This window comes from Anser anser (assembly GCF_964211835.1).
Source record: "Anser anser genome assembly, chromosome: 3".
NCBI classification, from domain to species: domain Eukaryota; kingdom Metazoa; phylum Chordata; class Aves; order Anseriformes; family Anatidae; genus Anser; species Anser anser.
The window spans coordinates 120,174,098-120,200,307 of record NC_139722.1 but is presented as its reverse complement, the minus strand read 5'-3'; the positions used below and the strand labels follow the sequence as shown (position 1 = coordinate 120,200,307).

General features: G+C 36.9%; 1 protein-coding gene across 1 annotated transcript in view; it reads left to right on the top strand.

Annotated features, from left to right (window-relative positions):
* Positions 1-26,210, top strand: part of TASP1 (taspase 1) — an 83,524-nt gene that overhangs the window by 36,618 nt on the left and 20,696 nt on the right. The window contains 5 exon segments of the mRNA XM_083828898.1: positions 323-376; positions 378-413; positions 4,913-5,032; positions 5,882-5,960; positions 20,739-20,849. Coding sequence (XP_083685024.1) covers positions 323-376; positions 378-413; positions 4,913-5,032; positions 5,882-5,960; positions 20,739-20,849 — 400 coding nt within the window.

Here is a 26,210-nt window from a genome sequence, read left to right as displayed (position 1 = left end):
TAAATTCAGCAATTTTCTTCTTTCTTCTCAGATCAGGACTTTTTTCTATCAGGGTGCTAATTTTCAGTATTCAGGGAGGTAAGACCTGTAAAGAAAGTAAGGCTAGAGGAGGGAGAAAGTTATTTACTGGTTTTGCAGCTTTTCCTGTTTACGTGACTTCACGCATTTCCTTGTGAAACTTCCATTTCCTAACAGTGTTAAAATGTAACTGAGGGAGGAGGGGTCTCTGTGTAGTATTGGAGTTCATGTAATAAGGGGCAAGTCAATGCTTGAAACATATGCCAATGCATGAGCTTACCGACCTGCAATTTGAAATTTCAAGGGCTCCAGAGTCATGTGCAGCACTTGTGGGAGACCCTCAAAGGCCAATGATGGTAGGTAAAGGAGGTGATCAAATAGAGCTCTACTCACCGGTAAGTAATGCTGTAAAGTAACACAGTGGTTTTGTCCACATTCTGGGTGCATCGTGTCCATGGAAGGGGGGTGAAAACCAAACCACGCTGACAAAGTGGACTGCTTGTCTTACTGCACAGAACATAGGATAATTGCAGTCTTAACTCCTCAAAATGAAATAGAAATGAAAAATTCTGTGAGCGTAAATTTTACAAGAAAAGTAGAATAGTTCTTGCTAAGCTGTTAGAAAGGGGCTGTTTATCAAGGATGAGGCACATGAACTGTGATCCCCAAACTATTGACAAAAATATTGACAAATATTCGACAAAAATATTGTCAAAGCTGAGCTCCCATAAAATCTTAAAAATATTTTTATAGCTACTTAAATACATGAATACTTAAAAGTAAGCATTCCCATCAAGGTTAAGTTTTAATTGTCAAATACTCATTTTATTTTTGTTTGTGTTGTGCTTCTCTGGAGCTGGGGACCTGTCCCTGTAAGCAGGAATTGGTAGCTGTTTTATTGTTTGTCTACTTTCAGTCTCTTACCTGCTTCATGTGCCGCAGTACTGCACAGTTGTTATAAACCCTGGTCATTTTTCATCTCTGAAATTTGAGAAGTCAGGAGAAGAGCAAGGTAGAAAGGATGTTAACAATTTTAAATTTGAATGGAAAACATAACTGAAAGGATTAAGTAAAGATATAGTATCGCTAACCAAGAAAGATAGGTCAAAATCAACTGGAAGCTTAAGCTGTTAAATTTAAATTTAACCAGCTAAAAATGTACAGTTTTGAAAACGTAGCTTTTGATAAAAATTTAAGTATACTAATCTGAAAAAGAATGAGAAGCTGTTTAAATGTAATAAAGTTCCATGGGAAAACTAAATATAAACTACACAACAAATTATTTTTAAATTGTGGTACTACACTGTTAAACCCCCCAAACTGTTTTTGAAATTGACTTGTTAATATAAATTATGAGCTTAAGTTAAATATGGAATTTGTTAACAGATATGGCCAAGTAATAATAAAGTTTCCTCGGGAACTTGCAAAATTTCGAAGTTTAAGGTGTTAAATTTATGAATTAGATACATAAAAAGTTATGGGCAAGCAAGCTGGATCACTTATAGTCCCTTTTGGACCCATATGGAATTTGGACTTATTTTAGAGTTTTGACAGTCTGTTAAGTTTGCCTACTTTAAAATACATATATATATATGTGTGTGTGTATATATATATATATATATATATATAAACTTTGTGAATTGTAGTATTTAACACATTTCTGTTGTTTGTCTTGGTATCAACTTGACAGGATCCTGAATCTTTCGATGTTTATATGGTTTGTAGATCTGAAACATGTCATTGAAAGTCTTCTCACCAGGTGCATTCTTCCTGGCACTCCTCAGGGGCGTAATGCCTTTTTGTATGGAGAGGTACAGGCAATACCTTTGTTAGATTGTGAAGAATTCTTCGTTCACTGATTCAGAAATCATAGGGTTGTTGGTATGCTTTATGTAGGTAGAAGAGTTTTAAGGCTGAACTATAGACATTTATGGTATCACTCACAAGTGTGTAAAGTCAATAGTGTTGAAATGGGAACAAATATAGAGATAAATCTAGAATAGATCCAGTCATGTATTTTCCCATTGCATGTGGAATAGAACTGGTCCATGCTGGTTTTGAGTTTGCTGAGTAAAGGTAAAGGTAACATCAGCAGTGATTCTTTTTCTAATCACAATCTACACCCCAGCCCCTACTTCTGTTCTGTGAAGCAGAATGCAGATTTGCTTTGTTTTACTGGTACAAATTTCCTTGAGAAGGCTGGGCAGGGGGCATGTTAAAATAGGCATTTCCCTTAAAAAAATAAACAAAAAATTCCAGCCTCCTAAATTTCCCTATCTAAAAATAAAATAAAGCCAAACAAGCAAGCTATACCACTGTATTGACAGCAAATACTGATATGAAATAGATCTTCTTTTAAAGTAAATAATTTTTAAAGAAAATAATGCTGAAGAAAGTTTTCATGCAACATATATTTGTAAATGCTTGTGGGTTTTTGATTAAAATATCTCTGAAAAAAAATGTGCAAGGCAAATATTTTATGCAAGTAAGAGCTAGATCTGAAGTTAGATGACAGATTGAGCAATAAGATGCTGCAAAAAAAGGCTGCAAGCATTTTTTCTTTGCTGTCAGATGATATGGAAAACATACTGGTCTATTCTGAGCCTCATCTATCTACCATGTATTTCTGTTCGTTATGGGAACCCCAAGTCTTTGATTTAACATGAATTAAGATTACACAGGTGGCCTTTATTCTGGCATTTCCTAACTTTGATGGGCTTGATTTTCACATCTGTAGTTGTCTATCAATCTATTTTTTGTTGTGGGTATAATTTCCTTTGATAAAAGAGGGGGGCAACGGATGGACGACAAAACCTGCATCCTATTAGTATTTCTTCTCTATACAGAAATCATAGAATCATAGAAGTTTGGAAGAAATTTATCCAGTCTAATCTTGAAAATCTCCAAGGGCTGGGAGTCTGTACCTCCAGTGAGCAGCCTGCTCCACTGCCCAGTATCTTTGCAATCCACTTAGTAGTGTTGTTCTAACTGGGCTAATAATACCCGAATTAGGATTTATAATTTTTCACCTCTCCTTCTCTTTTCAGTTATTCTGCTTTACTTTTAGAGCATTCATCTGTTTTAATATTGAATATGGCCAGCTCCTGAGTGTAGAACTTGTTCAGGTGTGTAGTTCAAGAGTGGAAGCTTACTGTTGTCCTGGGTTAGAGCTGAGGATGACACTCCTGCTTAGGGGTTCCAGTTGCACGAAAAATACTGTAGAACACTGTAGTATTGCATTATATGTATTTCATTTCAAGACTGGTGCAATATTAAGTCAATTAGAATATTTCAGTTGGAAGGGACCTCCAAAGATGATTTAGTCCAGCTGCCTGACCACTTCAGGGCTGACCAGAAGTTAAGCATATTGCTAAGGGCATTGTCCGAACGTCTCTTGAACACTGACAGGCTTGGGGCATCAACCATCTCTCTAGGAAGCCTGTCCCAGTGTTTCAGCATGCTCAGAGTAAAGAAATTGTTCCTAATAGCTAGTTTGAAGGCGTTATATCTATGTGAAGTGTGGCCAGAGTATCACCAGCATGAGTCTCATAGGAATTCTGCTTGACGAGTGACTCTGCCCAAGTAAATTTTCATTGATGATGGGAGCTTGATGATTTGAAGTTGAATAATTAAATATAGATTTTTTTTTAGTTTGCTTTTACACCTGGGTTCTAGTCCAGAAAAAAACATGTTTATGTGAAAAAATACAGCTTAACATCCTTTGGGTTTATTTGCTTGAATAAGTTTTATTTTTACTTTACTTTACATTACTTTACGTTGCTTTACTTTACTTTACTTTATGTTTTAAAGCAGGTATATATCTACAGAGGAAAGATCGATCAGTTCAAGGGTTGAGGGCTTGTGCAGAAGCAGTGTTTATCTTTGGAGTGTGTGATGGATGATGTATCGGTGTTGTTTATTCATTTTATTTTATGTATACTGCATCCTGTGTCCCATTAAAAGCGTGCAGTTGGGCATGAAGTCAGAGTGCCTTGCACTGGCTTGGGCAGAGAAGGGAATCTAGGGGAAGCCTAGGCAGAGGGGAAAACTGCTCTTTCTGATAGAGTGACTGAGTGTGGTGTGTTAAAGAAACAGGGGAAGGAAGGGGAGATTGGAGGGTGAGAGGTGAGAGCTAAAGTGTTTGTGAGACAGTAGGCAGAGAGCTCACATCAGGAACAGATGCTGAAAGACCCCTGCTTTTAGGGGAGGAAATGTGCCTCGCAAGTGATGGAAGTAAGGAGACGTTTTGAGCAACGCAGAGGGAGTGGAGGGTAATTTGTTTCAACCAGGAAGCCACTGGAGATTGCTAAAGTAAGAACAAACATGGCAGAAAGAATCTGTCCTGGGGGGGGGGATTTCCTGTCTTGCTCAGAATATTTGAATGTTCTCTTTACGTGGTAAATTGCTGCTTGTGAATTCTGTTTTCTTTTGATTTGGTTGTGTGTGTGTGTGTCTTTTTTAAAATCGTACATAGCTTTAAAGATCAGAAGTCTCTGAAAATGCCACCTCAAAGCTTTTGGGAGAGGTCTTTTGATACGGTATCTTTGGAATGAATTCCTGAATCACTTCTTAGTGGACAAGTGTGCATCACTAGCATAAAAGGATTTTTGGTACTTTTGTGAGTAAAGGCAGGTAATCTAAGCACTGGATGAGTTGTGAGATGCTTATTTCCTTCTCGTTTCCAGAGAAGCTTTCTTCAGGTCTTGTCGGAGGCAAGAGAACATTTTGGGAAGATTCATGGCAGCATCACCAGTACAATATGCATGATAACAAATCTGTTTTGTTGATGGGCCTGCCATTTGGTTCTGTGCACGTTAGTTTGCACACTCCTAAAAAGCATAATCTGACTTTAATATGCTAGTTTAGTAGTTATTTCTGTTTGTGTATCCTGCAGGAGAATGACTCAGGAACATTGGATACAGTTGGTGCAGTTGTTGTTGACCAAGAAGGAAATGTCGCTGCTGCTGTCTCCAGTGGAGGTTTAGCACTAAAGCATCCTGGAAGAGTCGGTCAGGTGATTATATGTTTTCACTTGGGAATGCCTGTTCAGTAGAGCTGTGGTAGCAAACTGATGTTCTTCCTCCCTTTCCCATTAAACTCTGAAGGTATTATCACTGTCTTGGAATGTAAGTTTTGTTTTTAGTATCCTGCATCAGTGTTATAAGACATTGATAGGTAAGAACTTTTTCTTTAGTTACCTTTTGCGAGAGCTCTTAATATTTAATTTTCAGCTTAAATACCTCTTGCTTACTACAAGTACTCTCTTAAATGCCTGAAGTGTTTTTAGATAGGATTTTTATCAATATTTAGGGAAGTTGTCCTAGTTATTCAATTTTTAAATAATCTTATGAATTGGTAGAAGCGACAATGGTATTAAAAGAACAAATCAGTTGTAGGCATTCTTTATTGTTATTAAGCAAGGGAGTTTTGAAATGCATCAGAAATAATGCCATACTCTGCTGTAGAGGTGTATTTTTGGTGCACTTTTGCCACTGTCATTTGTCTCTTTCAAAACATATTAAAGATTTCCTTTTGGAATAGGAGAATGAAAGGAACTTTATATGAAAGGGAGCAGTTGGCATTATTTTGTTTTGATATTTATACTTAATTTTCTCTAAGGTTAGGTTAGAATACTATACCTCTAGAGATAATCACTCAGTTCTGAAGAGTACTATTGGAAGATACACCGAAGTGGATTGGAATTTTTATTTTGACTGTTATGATTTCCTTATCTGTTGTATTAATACTTGGATTTTTCTCAGGTTTCTTTTTTTTTTTGTCCTTTTTGTTTGTTTTTTAAGAGATTGAAACAACCCAATAGCTTGGATATTTAAATTTATGAAAGATGTGTTTCTTTACTCAGGCAGCTCTTTATGGTTGTGGCTGCTGGGCTGAAAATACAGGAGCTCATACACCTTACTCCACTGCTGTGAGTACTTCAGGTATTTGCTACTTTTATAAATATTTCAAAATGTTGCTATCTCTCTGTAATTTGTTTACAAATCCAAAATAGTTTTAATATAAATGATTAATTAAAATATTATCATTATTTCCATAATGCATTCTATATTTGTTTCACTGTATTTATATATATACACACACACATATATACGCCAGTATTGTCTTTAAATCCATAAATTAATCTCTGTTGGATGCCTACATCAGTCACTGTACTTAACAACCACTTGAACTTTTATTGCACTGAAAGGATGTGTTCTATCTGTTATGTTTTAAGAGACCTGTTGTCCTTTAAAGAACTGTTTTTAGAAGTCTAGTACTGTTTTAAACAAAATGCATCTCTAACTGTAAGCCTTCTGTAGAGGACTAAGATAATTTGAGGGTCCTTAACATAAGAGGGTCCCTGCGATACAAAAATGCTACAAATTGCACTTTTCCCTCCAAAATGGTTAAGTATTATTTTAAGTGAATATTTAAGTCATTTTGTTCTTCACGAAGCTCTCGTTTCCTCTTAAATGGAAGAGGAAAAGGCAAAAACAAATGACTAGAACATATATCTTGGAAATCATTTATTCAGAAATTGTGAATGCAACATCAGAAGAATTAGGGTGGCTTCTCTTCCGTTTGGAAATCTCAGGGTCCTGGACACACAAAAGTATTTTGTTCATATTATGCCTTCCAGTCTGCTGTCACACTGAGCTGTTCTGTTGGCTGGAATGCTGAGCACTGGAGACAACAATTGTAAAAACAAGTTTAACAACAGATCTACTAAATTTAACAGGACAGGAGGAATAGTAACAAAAGAAAAATAATAAAAGAGTAGATAATTAGGATAATAGCTCATAACACTATGTACAATTGGAGAATGTAACCCAAGATGTTTCTGACATGTCAGGAACAGACACTGAAAAGATAACTGTGTTGTATTAAATACCAGATAAATATTTAGAACACAAAAGTTTTAAGATGAAGTTATGCAGGAGTTGCAAGTAAAATTAACAAATAAAAAGTAAAAGCTGTTGAAAGAACTGAATTTCATCTTATGATTGATCCTGGTTGTATGAGCAGTATTAAACAGAAAAACTACTTGTCAGGATGCAAAATCTATGATACTAAATGCAGAAGTGTTGGAAGACATCTCTGCACAAGAAACACCATATTGATTTTAGTTTAAAAAATGCTTACTCGTGTAAGCAAATATATATAAATATTGTAGAATTGGGGACCATAGTAAGTGGTGAGCATAAGGCCAATATTGGAGATTGTTTGTGGGAAAGCTGAGAAGGACACCTTTATTTAATTTTTTTAAACTGCTCTTTACAAAGTCAGCTGGATTCGAAGTCTATGTAAGTACAGACAAACATCCTGATATACTTACAGGAGGTTGACTGAGTTTAATGATGGCCTTAAACAGAAGTCTCCTTTCTTTTATGATGGTACTAATTTTATATAATGGTAAATACTTTAATGTTACACTATTTATAACCCCCCCCCACACACATATATAAATGTATTTCCTTGGTTCAAGTCTTCTAGCTTCCATCGCGTTATATTAATACCAATCACAGTTAATTGAAATAGACTGCTGGCGGTCTATGAAGCATGGCCATCTGTTTATTCGGTGATTTGAAATTCAGACTAGCGGTGTTTAATTAAACTCTCGTTTCTGGCTTTCCTTTAAAGTTTGTGTGTGTGAGAGAGAGAGCAAGAGAAAGAGCGGGAGATAGAAATGTTTACAGGAAGTGAGAACTCTTCTGTAATCAATACCATTCTTTTTTCCATTTTCAGAAGCTCATAATGTTTTATCTTGTAAATAAATTTGTTTTCTAGATAGCCAGAGACTATTTTTCAGTGATAGCTAGGGATAAAAATTTGAGCCTTGAGAGTTTGTTGAATCAGCCTTTATATTCAATGTTGAGAAGGGATATTTTTTGGCATTAGTTCTCTGCAAGCAATTTTTAAGAGCCAGTGTTTGTAAAATATTTTAACATCCCTGTCTTTGGATTTTGGAGATAAGAAAAAGATTGAACAAGCCAGGGAAAACCTCTGGCATGGGGAAGGCAGTCTGGGATAGTAATTCAAAGTATACAGAATACAAACACTTGCATGTCGCAATCCATTCAGAATTGGCAGGAACATAGGACTGGACACACTGGGTCAAAGTAGAACTCCAGACAGTTTGGTGTCCAGTTTCGAATAGAGGGTGGTTGCAGGTCTGCAAGGAAAAGTACCGGACTAGGATTGGCACCTCCACTCTGTTATGTAACCTTCTAGCGATATGCGACATTGGGGCTTTACAAGCTGGAGATACCTTTCTTTTCTATAGGTCAAATGACTTTCTAAAGATTTCTTACTTGTGTTTGGAAGCTCAGTCATTTAATCCTTGATGGGAATGTTTTTCTTATTGTGATGACTGAACTGTGTAGAAGCTTTCCTGGAAAAAGAAATGTCAGTTTGAATGCCACAGTTAATAATTCAGTTGTTTATGTACTTGGATTTTTATTAATTTTGTTCTAAAATCATTCTTTCAAAGCTTCAGCTTGAGACGTATCTTTCACTGTTTTCCTCATAAAAGAGAAGAAACACTACTTCATTAAAAGTACTTCCAAAATTCATGTAGCTTTTTTTAATGGTCATGTATTATTTGAAGACACACTTTTACATCTTGATTGTCTGTTGGCCCTGTGGATGCTGGCTGGCTTCCTGCTTCTGACATACTCAAAAAGGATTTAGTATTAGTTGTTATGCCTTTAGCAAGTTGTTTCTCAAATATTGGCCATTTTTATCATGGTTTTACATCGGATGTGTCAAAGATGGTGGTTCTGAACTTGTTTGGGCATGACTTCAACTTGTTGAATGGTGTTTTCTTACCTCTAACAGTCTCTTGGCCTTGTTGTTTAGTCACACTGTCTTTTGGCTTTTTTTTTTTGGCTTTTCAAAAGATACTTTATGGTTTATAATACACAGGATATTGTAAAACTCATATTATATGGATATAGTTCAGCAGGGGGTGGAACAACTGAAATCAAAAGATGATGACAGGAATGGGGAGACTTTGGAATTTAGGAATGACTTTGCATGTAAAGGGCCTTGAATTCAACGTCTATTTTGTAACTGTTAGTCTGAAACTCAGTTTATATGTTAAACGAGTAAAATCTTTCTGAGTTCTGCATCGTTTTTTTGGGAAGACATTTTAAAGCAGGAACTTTGAATTATGTTACAATTTATGTTTTTTCTGATAAAAAACCAACATGGTTTAGGGACTTCTGGCAGCTTAAGGATAAATATTATAGGAATGCTGTAAGTATCTCAAAATGAGTATTAAAATTCAAGAAATTCAGAGAGTGTTGCTGTTACAGACATAGCTAAGATACCTGTGCAGCCTTAACTGTGGCACCTAACAACAGAATGCAAGAGCCATTCCATGCAAGAATGGTGGTAGAGATTGAGTGAAAGCATGCTAAGTAAGATAGGCATTGCCAATGGCCTTTATTTAGCATAAAGATAAGTAGAAGCTAAACTCTTTTTTGGTTCAGAGTAGTATAAAACCACAGCTTTTGCCTTTAAAAGCTCACACATGCATTTGTGCCCGTGCACACACGGACATGCACACACTTGTGTGTGTGCACACAGAACAGCCTCCCCTTTTAAGCACCCAACCCTCCCAAAAGCCAAAGGCACACTCCAAGGGTCACTTGGAACTCTAATAAATATTTTTTGTTGGTATATGAATATAAACACAGGAAGATGGGTATTATTTGGCAGGAAAATATTTGTGAACAAAATCCGACCACAGGAGAAACAATTGTCTGCCTTTTGGCTGTACTTTAAGAAAACATTTCCTATTTTTTCCTGAATGCAATATGAATTAAAGACATTGTGCATATTTTTTTCATTCAAAATAATATCAACTGTGACTTCAGGCTCCTCCCCAGCTGGGACTTCCATGATGATTGTGAATATTGGTCTACTAACTGTGCCAAGAAGAGGCAGTTTATGTTTTTCCTGGGAGATAAGTTGAAAAGTAAGAATTCTTTTTTGGAGATACAGAGCCTTAGATATAAAATCTACAGTAACAGCTAATGGAGGAGAGTTCGAAAACGGAAGTGTAAGTGGAATTTTTGAGTGGAAATAAAGAGACGGAGAATTATGTGTTGCATTCCTTTTTAACATCTTTACAACAGCAGCTAGTAGAAAGCATCCTTACCCATTCTTCATGTATGGCTGGTGTGCTTTGTGTGTATATAGCAGCCAATGAAACCAGCACGCCCTTTGGTACTGCATTTCTGAAGATAGACTTAAGGTCTTGGGTTATTTAGAAAATGCAGAAATTCTGTAACACAAAGCTGAAAAGTCTCTGACTTTTAGTAGAATCCATTTGAGGAGCATGTTTGGTACATGAATGTTGAAGTGATGTCCTAATTTAAATGGGGCTTAATTATAATTTACAATCCTAAAGAAAGGGGAAGAGTACAATCTTTAAATATATTGAGTTCTTTCAGAAAAAATAAGCATATTAATGAATATAACTGGACTGAGCCCAAAGTTATGTTTTGTTGAGAAAGCAGCAGGTATGTCAGGTTTCTGGACCCAAACTGAGATGTAGGTGAGGATTTAGTCTGGTAGACGTTCTCATAAACACAGAGTGGCCTCTGTTCTCATAAATGCATTTTAGGGATTACATTAAGATACTTCAAAAGGTGGTTTGGAAATACTTTTCTTTTGATGCATCATTCAGTGAAGTGAATAGCACATTTTATATTGTGAAATATCACAGAATTGCTTTGGTTGGGAGGAACCTGAGATCATGTAGTCCAGCCCCTGCTGAAGCAGGGTCAGCTGGAACAGGTTGCCAGGACCAGCGTCCAATTGGGTTTTTATTATATCCACAGACAGAGATTGCACAACCTCTCCAGGCAACCTGCTGTAGTGTTTGACCACCTCATAGTAAAGATTTTGCTTGTGTTCAGATTTAATTTCATGTCTCTTAATTTGTGGCCATTGCCTCTTGTCCTGTCACTGGGCTCCCCTGACACAAGTCTGGCTCACTTATCTTCATTCCCTCCCATCAGATATTCATACGGATTGATAAAATAAGAAATTAGGAGAGTTGTTTCACAATAGGTTGAGATTGCTGCTGTGTGTACCTTTGCCAGCCCTAACAGCCATGGGGCAGTGTAATGATCCTTACAAGCTAATCGTCTTTCCTTAAATTTTGGGTATGACTTGGTTTTCTAGAATATGGTTCAAGATTGTGAAATTGCTCTTGGATACATTGAATTTACTTGACAGATAAGTTCATTAGTTGTGGCCTCCCAAACCTCTGTTTAAAAAAGTTACTGCCGCCCATGTTCTCTTCTTTTCAAAATTATCGTCAATAAGGAAATGAGCGTATTCACTCCTCCTTCCACCGCCTCTTCCTGCTCAAACTTCTGTTTGAACTTTTGTTCAGTTTTGTTCTCCTTTCAAGTCCATTGTGTACCTCATGGATGATTTTGCTGGAGGACAGAGCAGGTAATGTGGAATAGGAAATGCCCCCTGTGAAGAAAAGATGTCTTGTGCTCAGTAAATTGGTTGTTGAGCTGTGCCATAGCCAGCATCTTCCTTTGTGCTTATAGAAGTTGCTGAACCGTAGACTCTTACTTGAAAACTCATTTCCAACAGGAACCATAGATTTATCTGCAAATGTGTGGAGGAAATGCCTCTCAAGGAAGTTTTAATCCAGTAAATTGACTTGTGATGTCTGGTTTTGAGATACCCGTGCACTGAGAGCAGTAGTGGCTGCTGTGGAGCCCAGTGACTGCCAGTGCGTGGGCACGTGCGGTCTGTCTGCCTGACCTGTGCCCTTCTTTGTGCAGAGGCCCACAGTAATTTCATGGGCAAATCTTGTATCTTGCATGGGTCGTTTAAGCTACATCGTGTGAGATAGCTACTGTGGTACAGCTAATCTCTTTGCAGGGAGATGTATTGTCTCTCAAAATCAGTCTGCTCTTGTAAGGTTTGGGGAATAATAGGTAATTTAATGCATCACAGGTGAAGCAGCTGCCTATGGAGAAGAGTTATGTCATTGTGCCAGTTGAACAGAGGGCTGCAGCAGAAAGGTCTGTCTCCAGACAGATCAGCATTTACCTCTGATGCTTCTGTCAAGAGTTCAGACTTTGTCTCCAGATGCCTTTTGGAGGCTTCAGTGCCGTAGCATGTGGTGTCTGAACTGACGTACTATCACCGCAAGGCCATGTGAAGAGGGAGGAAGCAACAAGCGGAGATGATTTGTGGAAGTGGTAGCGCTGTGAGGCAGTCAATGAAACACGCTACCACGGTGCTCAAAGCTGAGGGGCTTGTCCACAAAATAATCAGAATGCTTCCTTGAATGGCCTTCAGAGAGATTTTTTGTTTTTTTTTTTTAAGCAGAACTGGATGGATGCAACACACATAGGGTGCTTATTGCCTTTTGAAATTTTGATTAGACTTAATGTAATAATATATTTTAAGCATGAAGTCGCACTGCTTTTAAAAAGCAGTACTCCTGCAGAAGGCCCACTGCTCGCAGAGCAGTGCGTTCATAACTGCGGGCAGCAGCCAGGCAGGCAGCACAGCACTGTCTCCTCCTCTGAAAAGTGTTAGTCCTGGTCTGCTTGCCATGCCTGGCCCAAATGGCATGACCTGGATGCAAAGGTAGAAAATTAAATGGAGACCGCATCCACCCGAGTTCTGTTTTTGTCTTAAACATTTTTCCATCATTGAGAGAAAACGATTGTATGCATTTAGGTAGCTAATACATAAGCTACTGACTCGCTTCTCTTCATGTAAATTTTACCTGACCAAGGGTTTGTTGTTTGGTGTAGTACTTTTTACAAAGAGATCAGTAGCAACAAACCTTCTGATGAAGGCCTAGGCAAAAATGAGTTTGTGTCTTTCATTTTTCAATTTTACTGAATTTAATCTTTCAAAATATACTAAATGTAAAATAAACTGTAAAATGTGCATCCAGTTTAATGGAACTACATTTTTTCTTCATTCTGTTTTCTTGTTTTCTCTTTGACAGGCATCTGAAATGCTTGTTCTTAATAATTGAAACAAGCAGGTCTTTAATACCTGAAGTTATCTGACATTTTCCAGAAAAATTTTCCATGAAAGTGAAGGATTCATGAATTTTGCAACTTTTAACTAGTCTTTTTTTTTTTTTTTTCTGTCTGTAAAACTGTAGAATAGCGGGATCAGTTGCTCTTTGGAGTGATTTTTAGTTTTTTTTTTTTCTTTTTTTTTTCTCATGCTAAAAACTTGAAGATGTAGAACAATAAAGCTCCTTAGAAAAGATAAGTGAGATGAAGTTTGTCCCAGTGTTAGATTTGTCTTGCTGTCTTTGAAACTTATCCAAATTTACTGAAGTTACAACCTTTTGGAAAATTTCAGTTTGCATCTTCTTAGTAGGTGTTTGCTGGTTTTGAAGCTAAATCACCCAAGAAATTTCTGTCTGCAAGAATGTGCTCCATTGATCCCTCTAGAATCAATGCTTCAGGAATTGTACGGGATTTTGCTTGCAGGTGTTCTTCCTGGCAGCAAGTCAGTAAGTTAAAAAAAAAAAATTCCCCTGCTAGTATGAAGGCAAGATGCAGCAGCTGACATGAGTGCAAAAAGATAAAAATTACGAGGTTTTAATTTAGTACTGTAGTGCATTATGCTAGACTGTAGCATTTTCTGTCTTTTCAGAATTAGAGTTTAGAATCTGAAATGTTCTTAAATTTCTATTTTAATAGGTAACTAACTGTATCAGTATGTTGCAAGCCAAATACTTTTATTTTTACTGTATTTTATTTTTTAACATCATTGCCTTGTAAGTTTTTAGTCATCTCTTTCTAGAGATGCTGGTAATAAACCAGAGGTTATTATAATGCAGGTTTCACTGTATTTCCATTAGGTATTACTAAGAAACTACTTCAGGAAATAAAGCAGGAATAGTAATTTGTAACTTGTGAACTGATACTTGTTTTTTTGGCATTACTAAAAATAATAACATCAAAACTGAAACAACTTGACAGGGCCAGGTTCAGACTCTGCTTTATGAAATAGATAATAAAATACAGATAACCTGTGATTTCTATCTTTAGCTTCTGAAAAGGGAAGAGTCATATTTTGGCAGTGGAGTAAACTAGATTACTTTTTCCATTCTTAGATGAATGTGAGTAATGCAAATTTCCATTTTGTACTCCTTTAAAACAAGCTCCAACACTTTGCGTCGAGGTACTGTACATTTCAATAGCTAGATGGGCTCAGGCAGCTTGTCAAAGCTCCATAAGCTCTCTGCTTATGGCTTGCAGAAAGCAAGCTAGATTTTCATTTCTCCTTCCATTCAACAGGAGTCTCTTTCATGTCTGAAAATTGAAAACGCGTGTTTTTCAGTGTGGTGCATGGATGTGTATGTGCCCTCTGGCACACCTGTTTCTAATTTCCTGACTTGAAAGCATCTCCCATCAAAAGAAGCAGAAAAACAATTTCTTTCTGACACGCTGCTCGGAGGCCTTTGCTTTGCAGAAGGCCTTCCTTTCGTTTGCCATCTTGGTTCCATTGGTAGGACATTATAAGATGCAGAGCACGCTTTGTATGTGATGTTCAGCTTATATTGTGCTGGGTTCTTTCCCCTCTTGTTGTGGTTATTTTAAGCATTAGAAATCTACTTGAGAAGTCCCTATGTTGAGAAAAAAAAATAGAAAGAAAAAAAACCATAATAATTTAATCCATCATTTCTTACATGAAGCACAAATTAGGAACCAAAGTCTACAGCAAGTTTACATTTGTATAACCTACAAATTAGCTGGAACACTAGTTACTGTTTGGTCCAAAAGGTCAGCCATGCTCATTTAACTGTTATAGCTCAGATTTCTAACATTTTCTTCAAGATAATATGCAATGTAACATAGTATGTCATTTAATAGCTGAAAATCAAAGATACTGACAACCTTGAAAATTAGTAATTTGGTTGTTGTGAAATTTTTGTAGGCTAGCTAGTAAATTACTACAGAATAGAGCAATTAACTGTTGAAGATCATTAGGAATTTTAAGCTCTACCTTTCATGTTACTGACTTGTTTTCTCAGTTCAGCAACTGACACATTCACAAACAAATCTGGATTGTGTCCACAGCTGCTGTGCTGCAGTTCGTACCTATCCAGCAGTATGTTGTTGAAATACAATGGTAGAGTTCACTGACAAGCTAAACAGAATGAAACTTTCCAAAAGAATTACAGCTCAAAAACCATTATATGCATACAGCTAAATAGTAATTAAAGTATAAAAACCTTAACTTGGCTCTAACACATGGTGTCTTGTAATTATACTAATAATACACCCAGAAAACCTGATTTTGCTAAGCTTTGCTGATTAATAATATGACCTGGCATATCACTGACAAAAGGTTAAAATTGTGAATCAAGGTATATACTCCTATGCAACTTTATGGACTAAAACAATTAAAAAAAAAATCTTAAATCTTTAAATGGGTCAATAAGGCGTGCCATTCGCATTTATGCCCCCTAAGGTATGCAATCCTAATATATTTCTTGTGCATATACTGACATGCTGTAACAAAGACATCCTGTGCAAAGAGAATATCTGCCTGCTGTTAGAATTACAGATGACAATAGAAAAACTATTGTCATGTGTCAGCATAGTGACAGCTTTCCATGATTGGTTCCTGTCTTTCATTCCCCTGCAAAATGGCATGTATCGCGCTTGCAGGACAGCACTGTACAACGTAACAGGTACTTTTTTTATAACAGGTACTTCTTGTTTGCTTGATCTGTGATTCACTGATCAGCAACATCTGATGCATGGGGCAGGGAGTGCAGGAAGAACTATCTTACTGTGCTCAGAGCTTGAAAAATGCGTCTTGGGGGCTCTATGTTTTTCTGTGCTATTTTTGGCTGAAATAGTAACTTGAGAGAACTACTGATATATACATAAATGTTAAGCTATAAGAGAAGAAAGAGACGCTATGGGAAAAAAAAAGGAGGCTCTGGATTCTCAGATTGTTCTTGTGGGGACCTTGTATGAATCCTCGAGGGGCGTCTGAGTAGGAAAAGTGGTGTTCTCAGAAACTGCACATTTAAATACTCACAGAAGAGGGAAGTCATGTTTCATTGTTGGTTACCTTTACAGTTTGAAAGAAACACTGCATTAGAAACTGTTCTCTGATGTGATCCAAGATGATCTGTATTTCTGAAAGTCAGTTCTGATGCTTTTTGTATGATCTGCAGGGCTAAAGCAGTTTTCAGACACAGCTGCAAACTTCTGAACTTTGCGTTAGGAAAGGTGTAACTTGATCAGTTAGGGTTCGACAGGTTTTATTTATTTATTTAATTGAGACTCTGGATCTCCTCAAACCTTTTGGTTTAAGTGTGAAATAAAAGCTAGGACTGTTGTGCCCTATACTCCTTTGCTACCCTGGTCATAGGAGCCTCTTCCTGCTATGTGACTTTGGAGCCTTGGGGAATCTGGTTTTTGAACCTATTTACTTCCCCTTGACGTAGGAGGCTAGAAAATTGCATCAAAATACTAATCTTTATCAGCCTTTTGATTTATTTATTTCTCAAAATAGAATATCCATTGCTCCTGCAACCATAGACAAAAAGGCCACATGGTGCTTGCACAGTATTACTGTGTTAGGAAAATACATTGGTTACTATATGAAACAGTTCCTTCAGTGAGAAGCAATAAGTTAACCCAGTAAATTTTTCCAGACAGCTATCTCCATTTGACTCACTCTTTCGTGAAGACTTACGGAAGCTTTGGTCTTGTTGCAGAACATTTGTCTCTGAGATATCATGAGCTTCTGGTTACCGAAGAAGTCATCATCTTAACTGGGAAAGGATAATAAAATGATTCAGACTCTGTTTACAGGAAAGTTACTAAAACAAGCATACTTCAAATTTTATGTAGAATTGAAAATTCATCATAGGGAGTTTCCTGTTGGTTTGATTTCAGTATTGTTTAGTGAAAATCTGTGAAGTGTAATAAGACATATTTAAACATAATGTGAGATAGTTAAGCAAATGAAGTTTTCACTAGCTCATGCGTGATTTGGAAATGCGTTGCGGTAGCTCTGACTTGTTGCTATCTTGGTTCATGTTAATAAAACTTTTTCACAAGTTGGCTAGTGATGGTGGTTAGTTTACAAATGAATGAAACAATAAATTTGAACCCACAACTTTATATTGTACGTTATAAATCAGGTTTAGATTACTGTAGTTCTGTGTGCATTTATTTTGTGTCTAGTCCTGGTATTATCAGCACTATTTTCCCAGTTTGAGACAGTAGAGATGTACAGGTGTGATAAACCTGCAGACAGTGCACGAGCTAGTATTTGCTTCTACTTGAGATAATAGGAGATACCATTCTATTGGAATAATTATGATAATTAGTTTTTCCCAGCCTTTTTCTGGTCGAGGTATGTGAAACACTGCTTAGTTATTTTTCTTGTTCAAAAATAGGTGTTCCTAGCTGAAAAACTGAAGGAACAAATTTATCTGTTCAGAAAAGGGTGGCGGGGGGATTGTTTTCATTAGTTATCTGTCCCTGCAAATTGCTGGCGTGTGATGTGCTGAAAGATTTTTACGTACGCTGCCAGCAGTGGTCTGTAAGTTTACTGCCTTGTAGGTTGATATAAATATGACAAAAAGAAATCAGTTTGTCTGTGGGGATGTAGAGATGTGTGATGTGTTAGTAGAATTGCAAGGCTGCTTTCCTTGTGGTTGTTCCTGGATCACGTCAGTGGGCTGCAGCTGTTCTTAACCTGTATTAAGTTTTGTGTCTCTTCATTTTTTTTTTGTAGCAGACTCAATGTTATGGGAACTCTTCAATAAAGTTATTCTCTTGGGGGAAAATAAGATAATGTATCATGCTAAAAAATAGCTATTGTCTTTTTGATGCCAATTTAGGAATTACTTAAATTCTGAAGCAGTAACATCTGGCTTTATTACAACTTGGAGGTGCGTAGTCTCACTCTTATTTTTGTTTCTCATTTGCTTGATTCAATTGTAAGCCCAGTGCTTCTTACCTCATGTAGTGTATTAAATTTATCTTTAAAGTTGTTAACAGGTTTTGTTTAAGAAAAAGTCAACTTGCTTTTTTTTGTTTTTGCTGGAGCATATTCTTATTTAGTTCTATTAATTACAGCTAAATTTCATAATAATTAAATTTTCTTTGTTTAAAAACAAATGAGGTCCAAATTGTGATCTATGGGCAAAATGCATCTTGCAGTTTTTGCATGTTCTTTATGCATTACTTTGTCTTGAATGAATAAATATGAGATAACTCTCAATTGTATTGTGGTCGAAAGGTTTCCAGCATGGAATTAATGAGGCAATGAACGGACAGACCCTCCTGTAAGCAACTGCTGAAGGACACTGTATTGTGTGATCCTCTTGAAGATAATGTCCTAACCAGGACACTTTTCTCAGTAACTTGAGAGTTTGGCAGTCTCTGTGAAAACACTTTTTTCTTGTGCTCTCAAGAATGGCCTCCCTTTGCTGTGTAATTGTGCTATTTTAGGTCTTTCATTTTCCTCTAAATTTATACCTGGCTTTTACTCAATCAGTTTGCTATACAAAGATTTTTTTTGCCTTTCCGTTATGCCAGTTATGTGTAGATTCAATGGCAGAGTGCCCCACTTCAAACAATTCAGTTTAACTGAATTGTATTGATCAGGAGATACTGCCCATTTGAAGGAGCACATAACTGAAGACTAAAGTGTAAGCTTGATGATGGAAGATTGTAAGATTTTGGGACAAGTACACACAATTCTTCCGCCATCTGATCCTGGGCTTGTTCTCAGACTTCTAATGCTTACCTAATGCTCCAGGGGGGTTTTGGTTGTTCATTTTTTAGTCTTGGAAATGACGGTGAAGGAGTAATTTTTTGTCCTGTTTTCTGATATTTTAGCAGTTTTTGAGAAATGGTATTTGAAAACTAATTCTGCCGTGAAGGGGAAGGGTATAATTGCGTGATGAGTAGCCAGAAAGAGAGATTCTTGGAGAAGGTCACTGTGGTAATTGGGGCTTAAAGTGGTGGCAAGAACAAGAAGCAAGTCAGCAAGCAGCTCCAAGACACTGTGCTAGACCTGCCTGTGTGTCTTTGTGCAGCGGTGTGCCGAAGCCAGCCAGTGCTCCCAACTCAGAGCTTTGGGAAGCACAGAGATGAGGCACGCAGCAGAGGCACAAACTGCAGCCAGTTTGGGTTGGATTTAGTTATTCTTTCTTTGTGCCAGATCTAGGCTGGCTTCATCCAGAGTCACTCAGTTTCCTCTGTTCTGGGCTTGTTCGTGCTTCCAGTAAAGTGAATGTTATCCGTGGAGACTGAGCTGCCTTTGTCTGAAGCCAGCTTAGGCCTGATGTCTTACCAGCTCCAGCTCTCTGCCGTGTGAAAGCAGTTAGGTGCTTTCCAGCCCTAAATCGTTTCTGGAAGCTGCAGAGGTCTATTTATGTAGCTCTGCACCTAAGCTAATAAGTCCAACTGGATTATAGCTGATTTTTGTATGGAGCCAGCACAGTGCTTGCAGCCTTGTGGTTAATGAGAAATTAGCTAGAAACATATACAGATATTTGGGAATTGACCGCATTTGACTTCTCTCTATATATTCTGGTGTCCATTGAGGTTTTAGGCCCTGGTACGCTGTGAAGTTGCAGGTCTGATCAAATTGCAGTCACCTAAATGTGGATAATTAAAACCATTGTTGTGTCACAGCTGTTAAATTAGTTGTGGCTTTCCTTTTTTCCTCACTGGATTACACAGCTGAGCTAAACTGGTGCTTGGTAAGACCTCTTCTAGCTGGCTCATCTGCTTCCTTGGCACCAAGGGAAAAAATGTCAACAGATGGGAGGCACAGCAGCAGAATGACTTTCTTATGTATCTAGAAGGTATCACCAATGTGTTTTCCTCTCCAAGAGGAAAGAAGTCTCCAAGAAGACTTTTATCCAATAAATAAGCGCTGTACTCTTTGACCACAGCTCTATGTCCCAAAGAACGTTACAGGAATGGAAAAGAGGATGGCGGAAAAGCAGCGGGTATGAAAACGTTCCTACAGAGTAGCACTAATGACCAATTCATCTTCCTCGTTGGCAAGTTTCATACAGAAAGTACTGAGGCAGTAAACGGTTGGCAGCTGGTGTTTTTTAGTTTCTTAAAGACAAGCCTTTGAAAGTTAAAGTAATTTTTATTAATAGTCCAATAAGCAGACACCGTGTCAAAGTAACATAGTTGTAGGTAAATTCACTTATTCCTTTGTTGACAAAAGGCTGAATCAGATGGACTACATCATGCAGAGGAATTAACTGTGGCATTCACCAAAGATGATTTTGGTTTAAAGATGTCATTTTTTTAAGATTAAACTGTTAAAAATATTTGTTGTATATAATGAGCTGTATCCAAGTATCATTCCTGTGAGAATGACCAGTAGGCGAATTGAGAGAGAATTGCAGGATCTGGATAAAGATGACAAGTCAGAGACAATCTTACTGTTTATTCTCTCTTTATTTAACCCTCTTTGGTTTATGACTTCGTGCAGTAAAAATTTCAGTAAGGTTGTGAGAGAAACTGCTGGCATAATTGAACTTTCTGGTGACCCATTGTCATCCTTTTAAGAAATAATAATTAAAAAATGTTGGATACTGTCAAATGCAGCTTTTATTTTTTTCCCTGTGGTGTTAACGGCAGAGTACTTTCATAGTGCTACCTATATTTTGACTATTCCTAATCTTTATATTTCCTTAGGTTGTGGAGAGCACCTTGTCCGAACCATACTGGCCAGAGAATGTTCATGTGCTTTGCAAACGGAAGATGCCCACCAAGCTCTCCTAGAGACTATGCAAAACAAGTTTATTGGTAAGTATCTGGTGCTAATTGCCTAAGCATTTCATAGCATTATTTAAAATACAATAAATCCTATTAAATAAACTTAAGATACTTATTTTTATGATTTCCGTTGAAACCCTGTGTTGCAATTGGCTTCAAATTTAGTGTTGTATTACATCTAAAGAATGTTAAATCAAACTACAGAGGAAAAAATCTAAAGGAAAACCCTTGGAAATATCTAAATTGATATGTGAGTCATAGAATACCCGGAGAGGTTTGAAGGAAGAATTTCCTGTCTGAATCACTGGCTGTAGCATACAACTGCATGCTTTAGAATTGGTGGTTTAGCAGCATTTATAAAAATTATTCATCACGTTAACCCTTTTCAATATAGCAGACCTCAAAGCCACTGCCTTTTATAATTTAATTTCTTGGACAGACAGCTTCTGGCTTGCTATTTACATTATGAAATTGATTTCTTGAAAAAGTGATGTAGACTACATTCAAGAGGTAAACACAATTTTTTCTTGATCTGAGAGGATTAAGTATATTTGAATGTAGATCTTGTTTTCTTCCGTCAAGTTATAACCAAAATATGAACGTGAAGTTTTAAAATATCTATATGAGCTCGAATTTATGAAGATAGCATAGACTTTAATGGGAATTCTGGCATACATGTTGACTTGCATTGTCTTTATACACCTTGAAAATTTTGAAGCTTTAATATCTACAATTTTGACTTTCAAAATTTCTTCTGGAAAACATAGCACTTCTCGTACACTGTGTTGTAAAACTTTATGGTATTTTAATTAGAACAGAGAGCGACATACAGATACCTCTTTGGGACCCGGGAACTATTGCCCCTGGTCTTAGTAATAATTGTATTGCAGTTCCATTATTTCTGTTTATAATGTTGAATCCTTGTTGAATTCTGCTTCTGACAGCATTACATTTGACTTTTTGAGGAGAAGCTACCTCCATATTAGAAGGATTCACTTAATAATATACTGCTGTATTGCAGTCAATTCTAGCTGCTGTAAAAATGCGGAACAGAATAATCCTAGTATTTTCCCCAAAGAGATTATAACTGAAGTAGAACAAATGTAACTTTTTGTATTAAATTATTTATTCCAGTGCACAAAGTCAGGGATTTAATTATCCAAGAGGTCTTTAGGAAGCATGCATGTGATAGCATCACTAATTTGTAATGTCGCTCTGAAGGTTCTGTATGACCAGGTTCCTGACCTAACTTCAGGAAAATCAGGTCTTTAGTCTCCCTACTTTCTAAAATTATTGTACAGTTTGTTGCAGGGATACCAAAAGAAAACATAAAATAGTACATACCCTTGTTTGATTTCATGTTAACACACACAGATGCATGTACACACACAACAGCTACCGCCAAAATAGTTCTTTAATAGTACTTCATAGAAACTGGCTGATAAAAGATTAAAAAAAAAAAAAAAAAGTTCAGGAAATTGTTAGTTGAGGTACTTTAAGTTGCTAGCAAAAGTGCAGTTCTCTTACTGTTTGTCCTGGTAAAGGTATTTTTAACGTGATCAACGAGTTTCTTTAACTCCTTTTTTTTTTTTTTTTTTCCTTTGGTTTCAATATATTTTGCCAACAGTTTGCATAGCAGATGTTTTTGTTTTAAATGTTAACTGGCTACTATGTGATATATGAATTGTTTTCTTTGCTGAAAATGTTTGTATTGGACTTAAGAAAATATTGAATATTGCTAAGCTTTTTATTATACCTGAAACTATAAATTACAGAGAAAGAGGAGCTGGGCAGACAGAGATACCAGGCTAACAGTGTGATATCTTATTGCCTTGGGAAAACAGACTAAAAACAACAGAACAGGGGAAAGTGAAAAGTATGAGAGGCAGTATCAAATTCATGCTTTTCTTGGCAAACTTGAAAAAAAAAAAAAGTTTTATAGTTCTTTTTTGTAATTTCATATGTTAATTAGTGATAGGTCTTACTTGTATTTTCAGAAACTTGTCACTGCAGGTTTTTGTTATCCAACAGCAGGGATGTGTATTACCTTCTCAGTGGTACTTTGGGGCAGCATTAAAGTGAAACTTTTTTTTTTTTAAAAAAAAAAAGGATGCAGCCATCTTTTTGTGTAAGTGAAGTGCTTCTGTGCATTGATTAGAAAGGGTAAAATCTAGTTTGTCCTCAGCTGTCGTATGAATGAAGAGGCTGAGAAAACCTCAAAGTCCAGATACATCTTGTTGTTTACATGTAACATCGTACTAAGTTTGTAGCCAGTAGTGTAATTTTGAGGAACTTGGCAGTTCTGAAGATGGAATGCAAAGTTATGTCTTGCTAATATAATGTAAGAGCTGAAAAAATGCACTGCATGTCAAACATTAGGTTTGTACTAAATATATATATATATTTATTTATTTCTGTAAATTTTCAGAGAGGTTAATGTATTGTTTGCTATCTCAAGATGTATGGTATGATGCAGGATTTCTTACCATTGTAAAACAATAGGTTGAAACAGCTTAATAGCCTACTTGCTAATGGCATGGATTCTTTCCTTGATAGTCTTTCTTAAAGTCCTATTTTGTGGTCATGTCAAACTTTCGCCAGAATTACAATGGACCAAGGCCAAAAAAAATTAATAGCTTTAACAAAGCAGAGCTGGAATGTTTTGTCAGAAGTCAAAATGTGTGTTACTTGTATTGGAGGGAGGAACAGCTGATTTTGGCAGTTGCCATCAGATTGGTGCTTCCTGTTTACAGAACTCTTCAAATCTCCACAGAGCCCTGGGAATTGTTCCAGCAAGGGAATGCCTGGCTTAAACAGTGAGTGCTGTTTAAACAGCAGGTGATGAACAAACTAATGGCAGATGTGCTTCTCTCATCCTTGCTCAGAGCCAGCTAAGCGTGGATAATGCACAATTGATGGTTGAGCTGGAGGTGGGAGAAATTGAATTTCAACTTTTTGTAAGTTGAATGGGCTTGATATCTACTGTAGAAGAATGCTAAAGGCTTGGTTTGCCGTCGAAGAATGGTGTTCTGTAAACACAAATACCTTCCATACAGAAGAACAGAGGATTTTGTTACTCATCATTCCTTTCAAATGTGGCCAAGTTTGTGGAATGTAGACTTAGAGTAAATGTTTGTGTCATCTCACTGGCGGGAAATCTAGGCTTTTAACAATGGCAATGTTACGAATTCTGCTTCAAAGTTTCTTATAAGCTATTAGAAAATAACAAGCTGAAAGACACAGGTGGAATCTGATATTTGTTCTTTCCTTAGCAGAGAAGTGTTCATCTATTCTTGAATTTTTAAGCTGTACTTCCATCCACAAATGAGCAATGTCTGCAAAAAGGTTTTAACAGAATGATAACACCGCAACTTTCTCTTTTAGAAATTTTGTGCTGAATACCTCTCTTGGGGAAGGAGTTTGGACTCCTTTTTTCAGTTTGTTAAGAATCACAGAGCATAAATTTCTCCATTATGAGCTGTACTCATTGGTGGAAAAAAGCCTCATGCCACAGTTGCCAGTGACTGTTGTTACGCAGGGTTATTTTTGCTTTATACTGAGGTACTGCATCACTCTAAGCTTTGTAGTATCCCTTGGGGTTTGATAGCAGAGGAAGCATGCTATGGAAGCATTATTATGCCTTCTCCATGATGCTGAGAAGAGAATGAAGTGATCCTGAAGTTTCGTGTAAAATGTTTCATCCACTGCACGTTTGAGATTTCAGAAGTTTGTATGGGATGGTAGGACAGGTCTCTCTCTATAAAAACTGAAAAACTAACATGACACAGTGATGTTACACAAGGGTTTGTCTAGGCCCAAGTCGTGCTTCTCCTTATCAAGAGCACTGAGATTTTTTTGGACAGCAGTATCCTCAGTTATTTAATTTCTTAAAATTTTACTTGTGAAGTGTGAAGGTACAGTTCCTTTTTCCTTGCAGCTTCTTTAAAAATTCCAAACAGAAGTTTTAAACAACTTACTTATCATAAAATATGAAAATCTCTGGTTTCAAACAGCTTGTGCTTAAACATTTTACAAATAATAGTGCATGAAATTAAAAGCAGGTTTCATTTAGTGCTTAAGTATTCCTCTAATGTTTATTTAAATTGTTAGCTTGAAGTTTAGCATGATACATAGCAGAAGCAGAGTGGTGAACAGCTTTGTTTTAAAGGCGTGCTGTACAAAGGCTGACAAAGTGCAGTGCCATAGGTGAACTATGGACTGTTGGCCTGGGAAAATCTGAATTTCACTCACGTTATAGCACAAGATGCAGAAGTGTTTAGCTGGGGAATGCTATGGCGCTTAATTTGTTACATTGCGCCACGGCCAGCGTTTAGACCAAAGTTCTGAAGACTTTGAAAGCTGATGTAAACAGTGAAGCTGGTAATGGTTTCTCTGCTGTGTAAGAGTATGAATGTCAGACATCTGATGAACAGCTGGTTAGTCCTTCAGCTGGTAAAGTGTAAATAAAACACTTCTTCTACTCTTAAGAAGGTCTGTGCTAGACTGGATCTGTCCAGTAGCTACAAATGGGAAAAAAAGCACAGGATCAGAAATGCTCATATTGATCGTACGCTTTGGAGTAAGCCCTCTTCATCTTGGGAGCAGATTAATTTACAGGAGACGTAGAAGAAAAAATGTCCTTTATTTATAGCTGTAGTTCCTCCAGAACAAGGCTGAATGTGGAGGCCAGTATTTAACACTTGTGAAATCTCTGTGCTTTGTCCCTGTTGGAGGCTGAAATGGGTCTCGGTGTTCAGCTATGGTTGTTCTTGCAGAACTTGAAGGGATCGGTGAATGGTGGAGCTGCTGTGAAGATCTGTTTGCTTGTTTTAAAGAGACCGTTATTGCAGATTAATAAGGTACAAAATATATAAATAAAAACTCGATAATGCTTTCCGTGTGTCAGATAGCATTAACAGACTAGTTGAGCTCTGAAAGAAGGGAACATATTTTGTAAGACAATTTTGTGACTGAGGGAGCTGAGATTTAAACCCAAAGTATCAAATTATGTTCTTTCTTTGGTTTTCTACACCTTCTCTCTGGTGTGGCCAGTCAGTGGTAACATTATTAGTTGATGCTGTACTTCCAGTTTTGCTTCGGATTTTTCTTACCAAATTCTTCCATGTTATGCCAATACAAACGGGAAGGAACAATGAGTTTCATGAGACTTAAACTGGTATTGTTAAAAGCCCTGGGTTTTTATAGCTTTTTCATTAGCAAGCTATTAGATCAAAGACAGCAATTATACTTGATTACAATAAAAAAAAAAGAAAAAAAAGACTAGTGGGCATATTTTATTTTATTTTTACAGAATTTTTAGTTTTATAGCAACATCTGTCACTCTTAAGAGTACAGAGAGATCAAAATGATGTAGAAGCCTGGGAGCCAGAT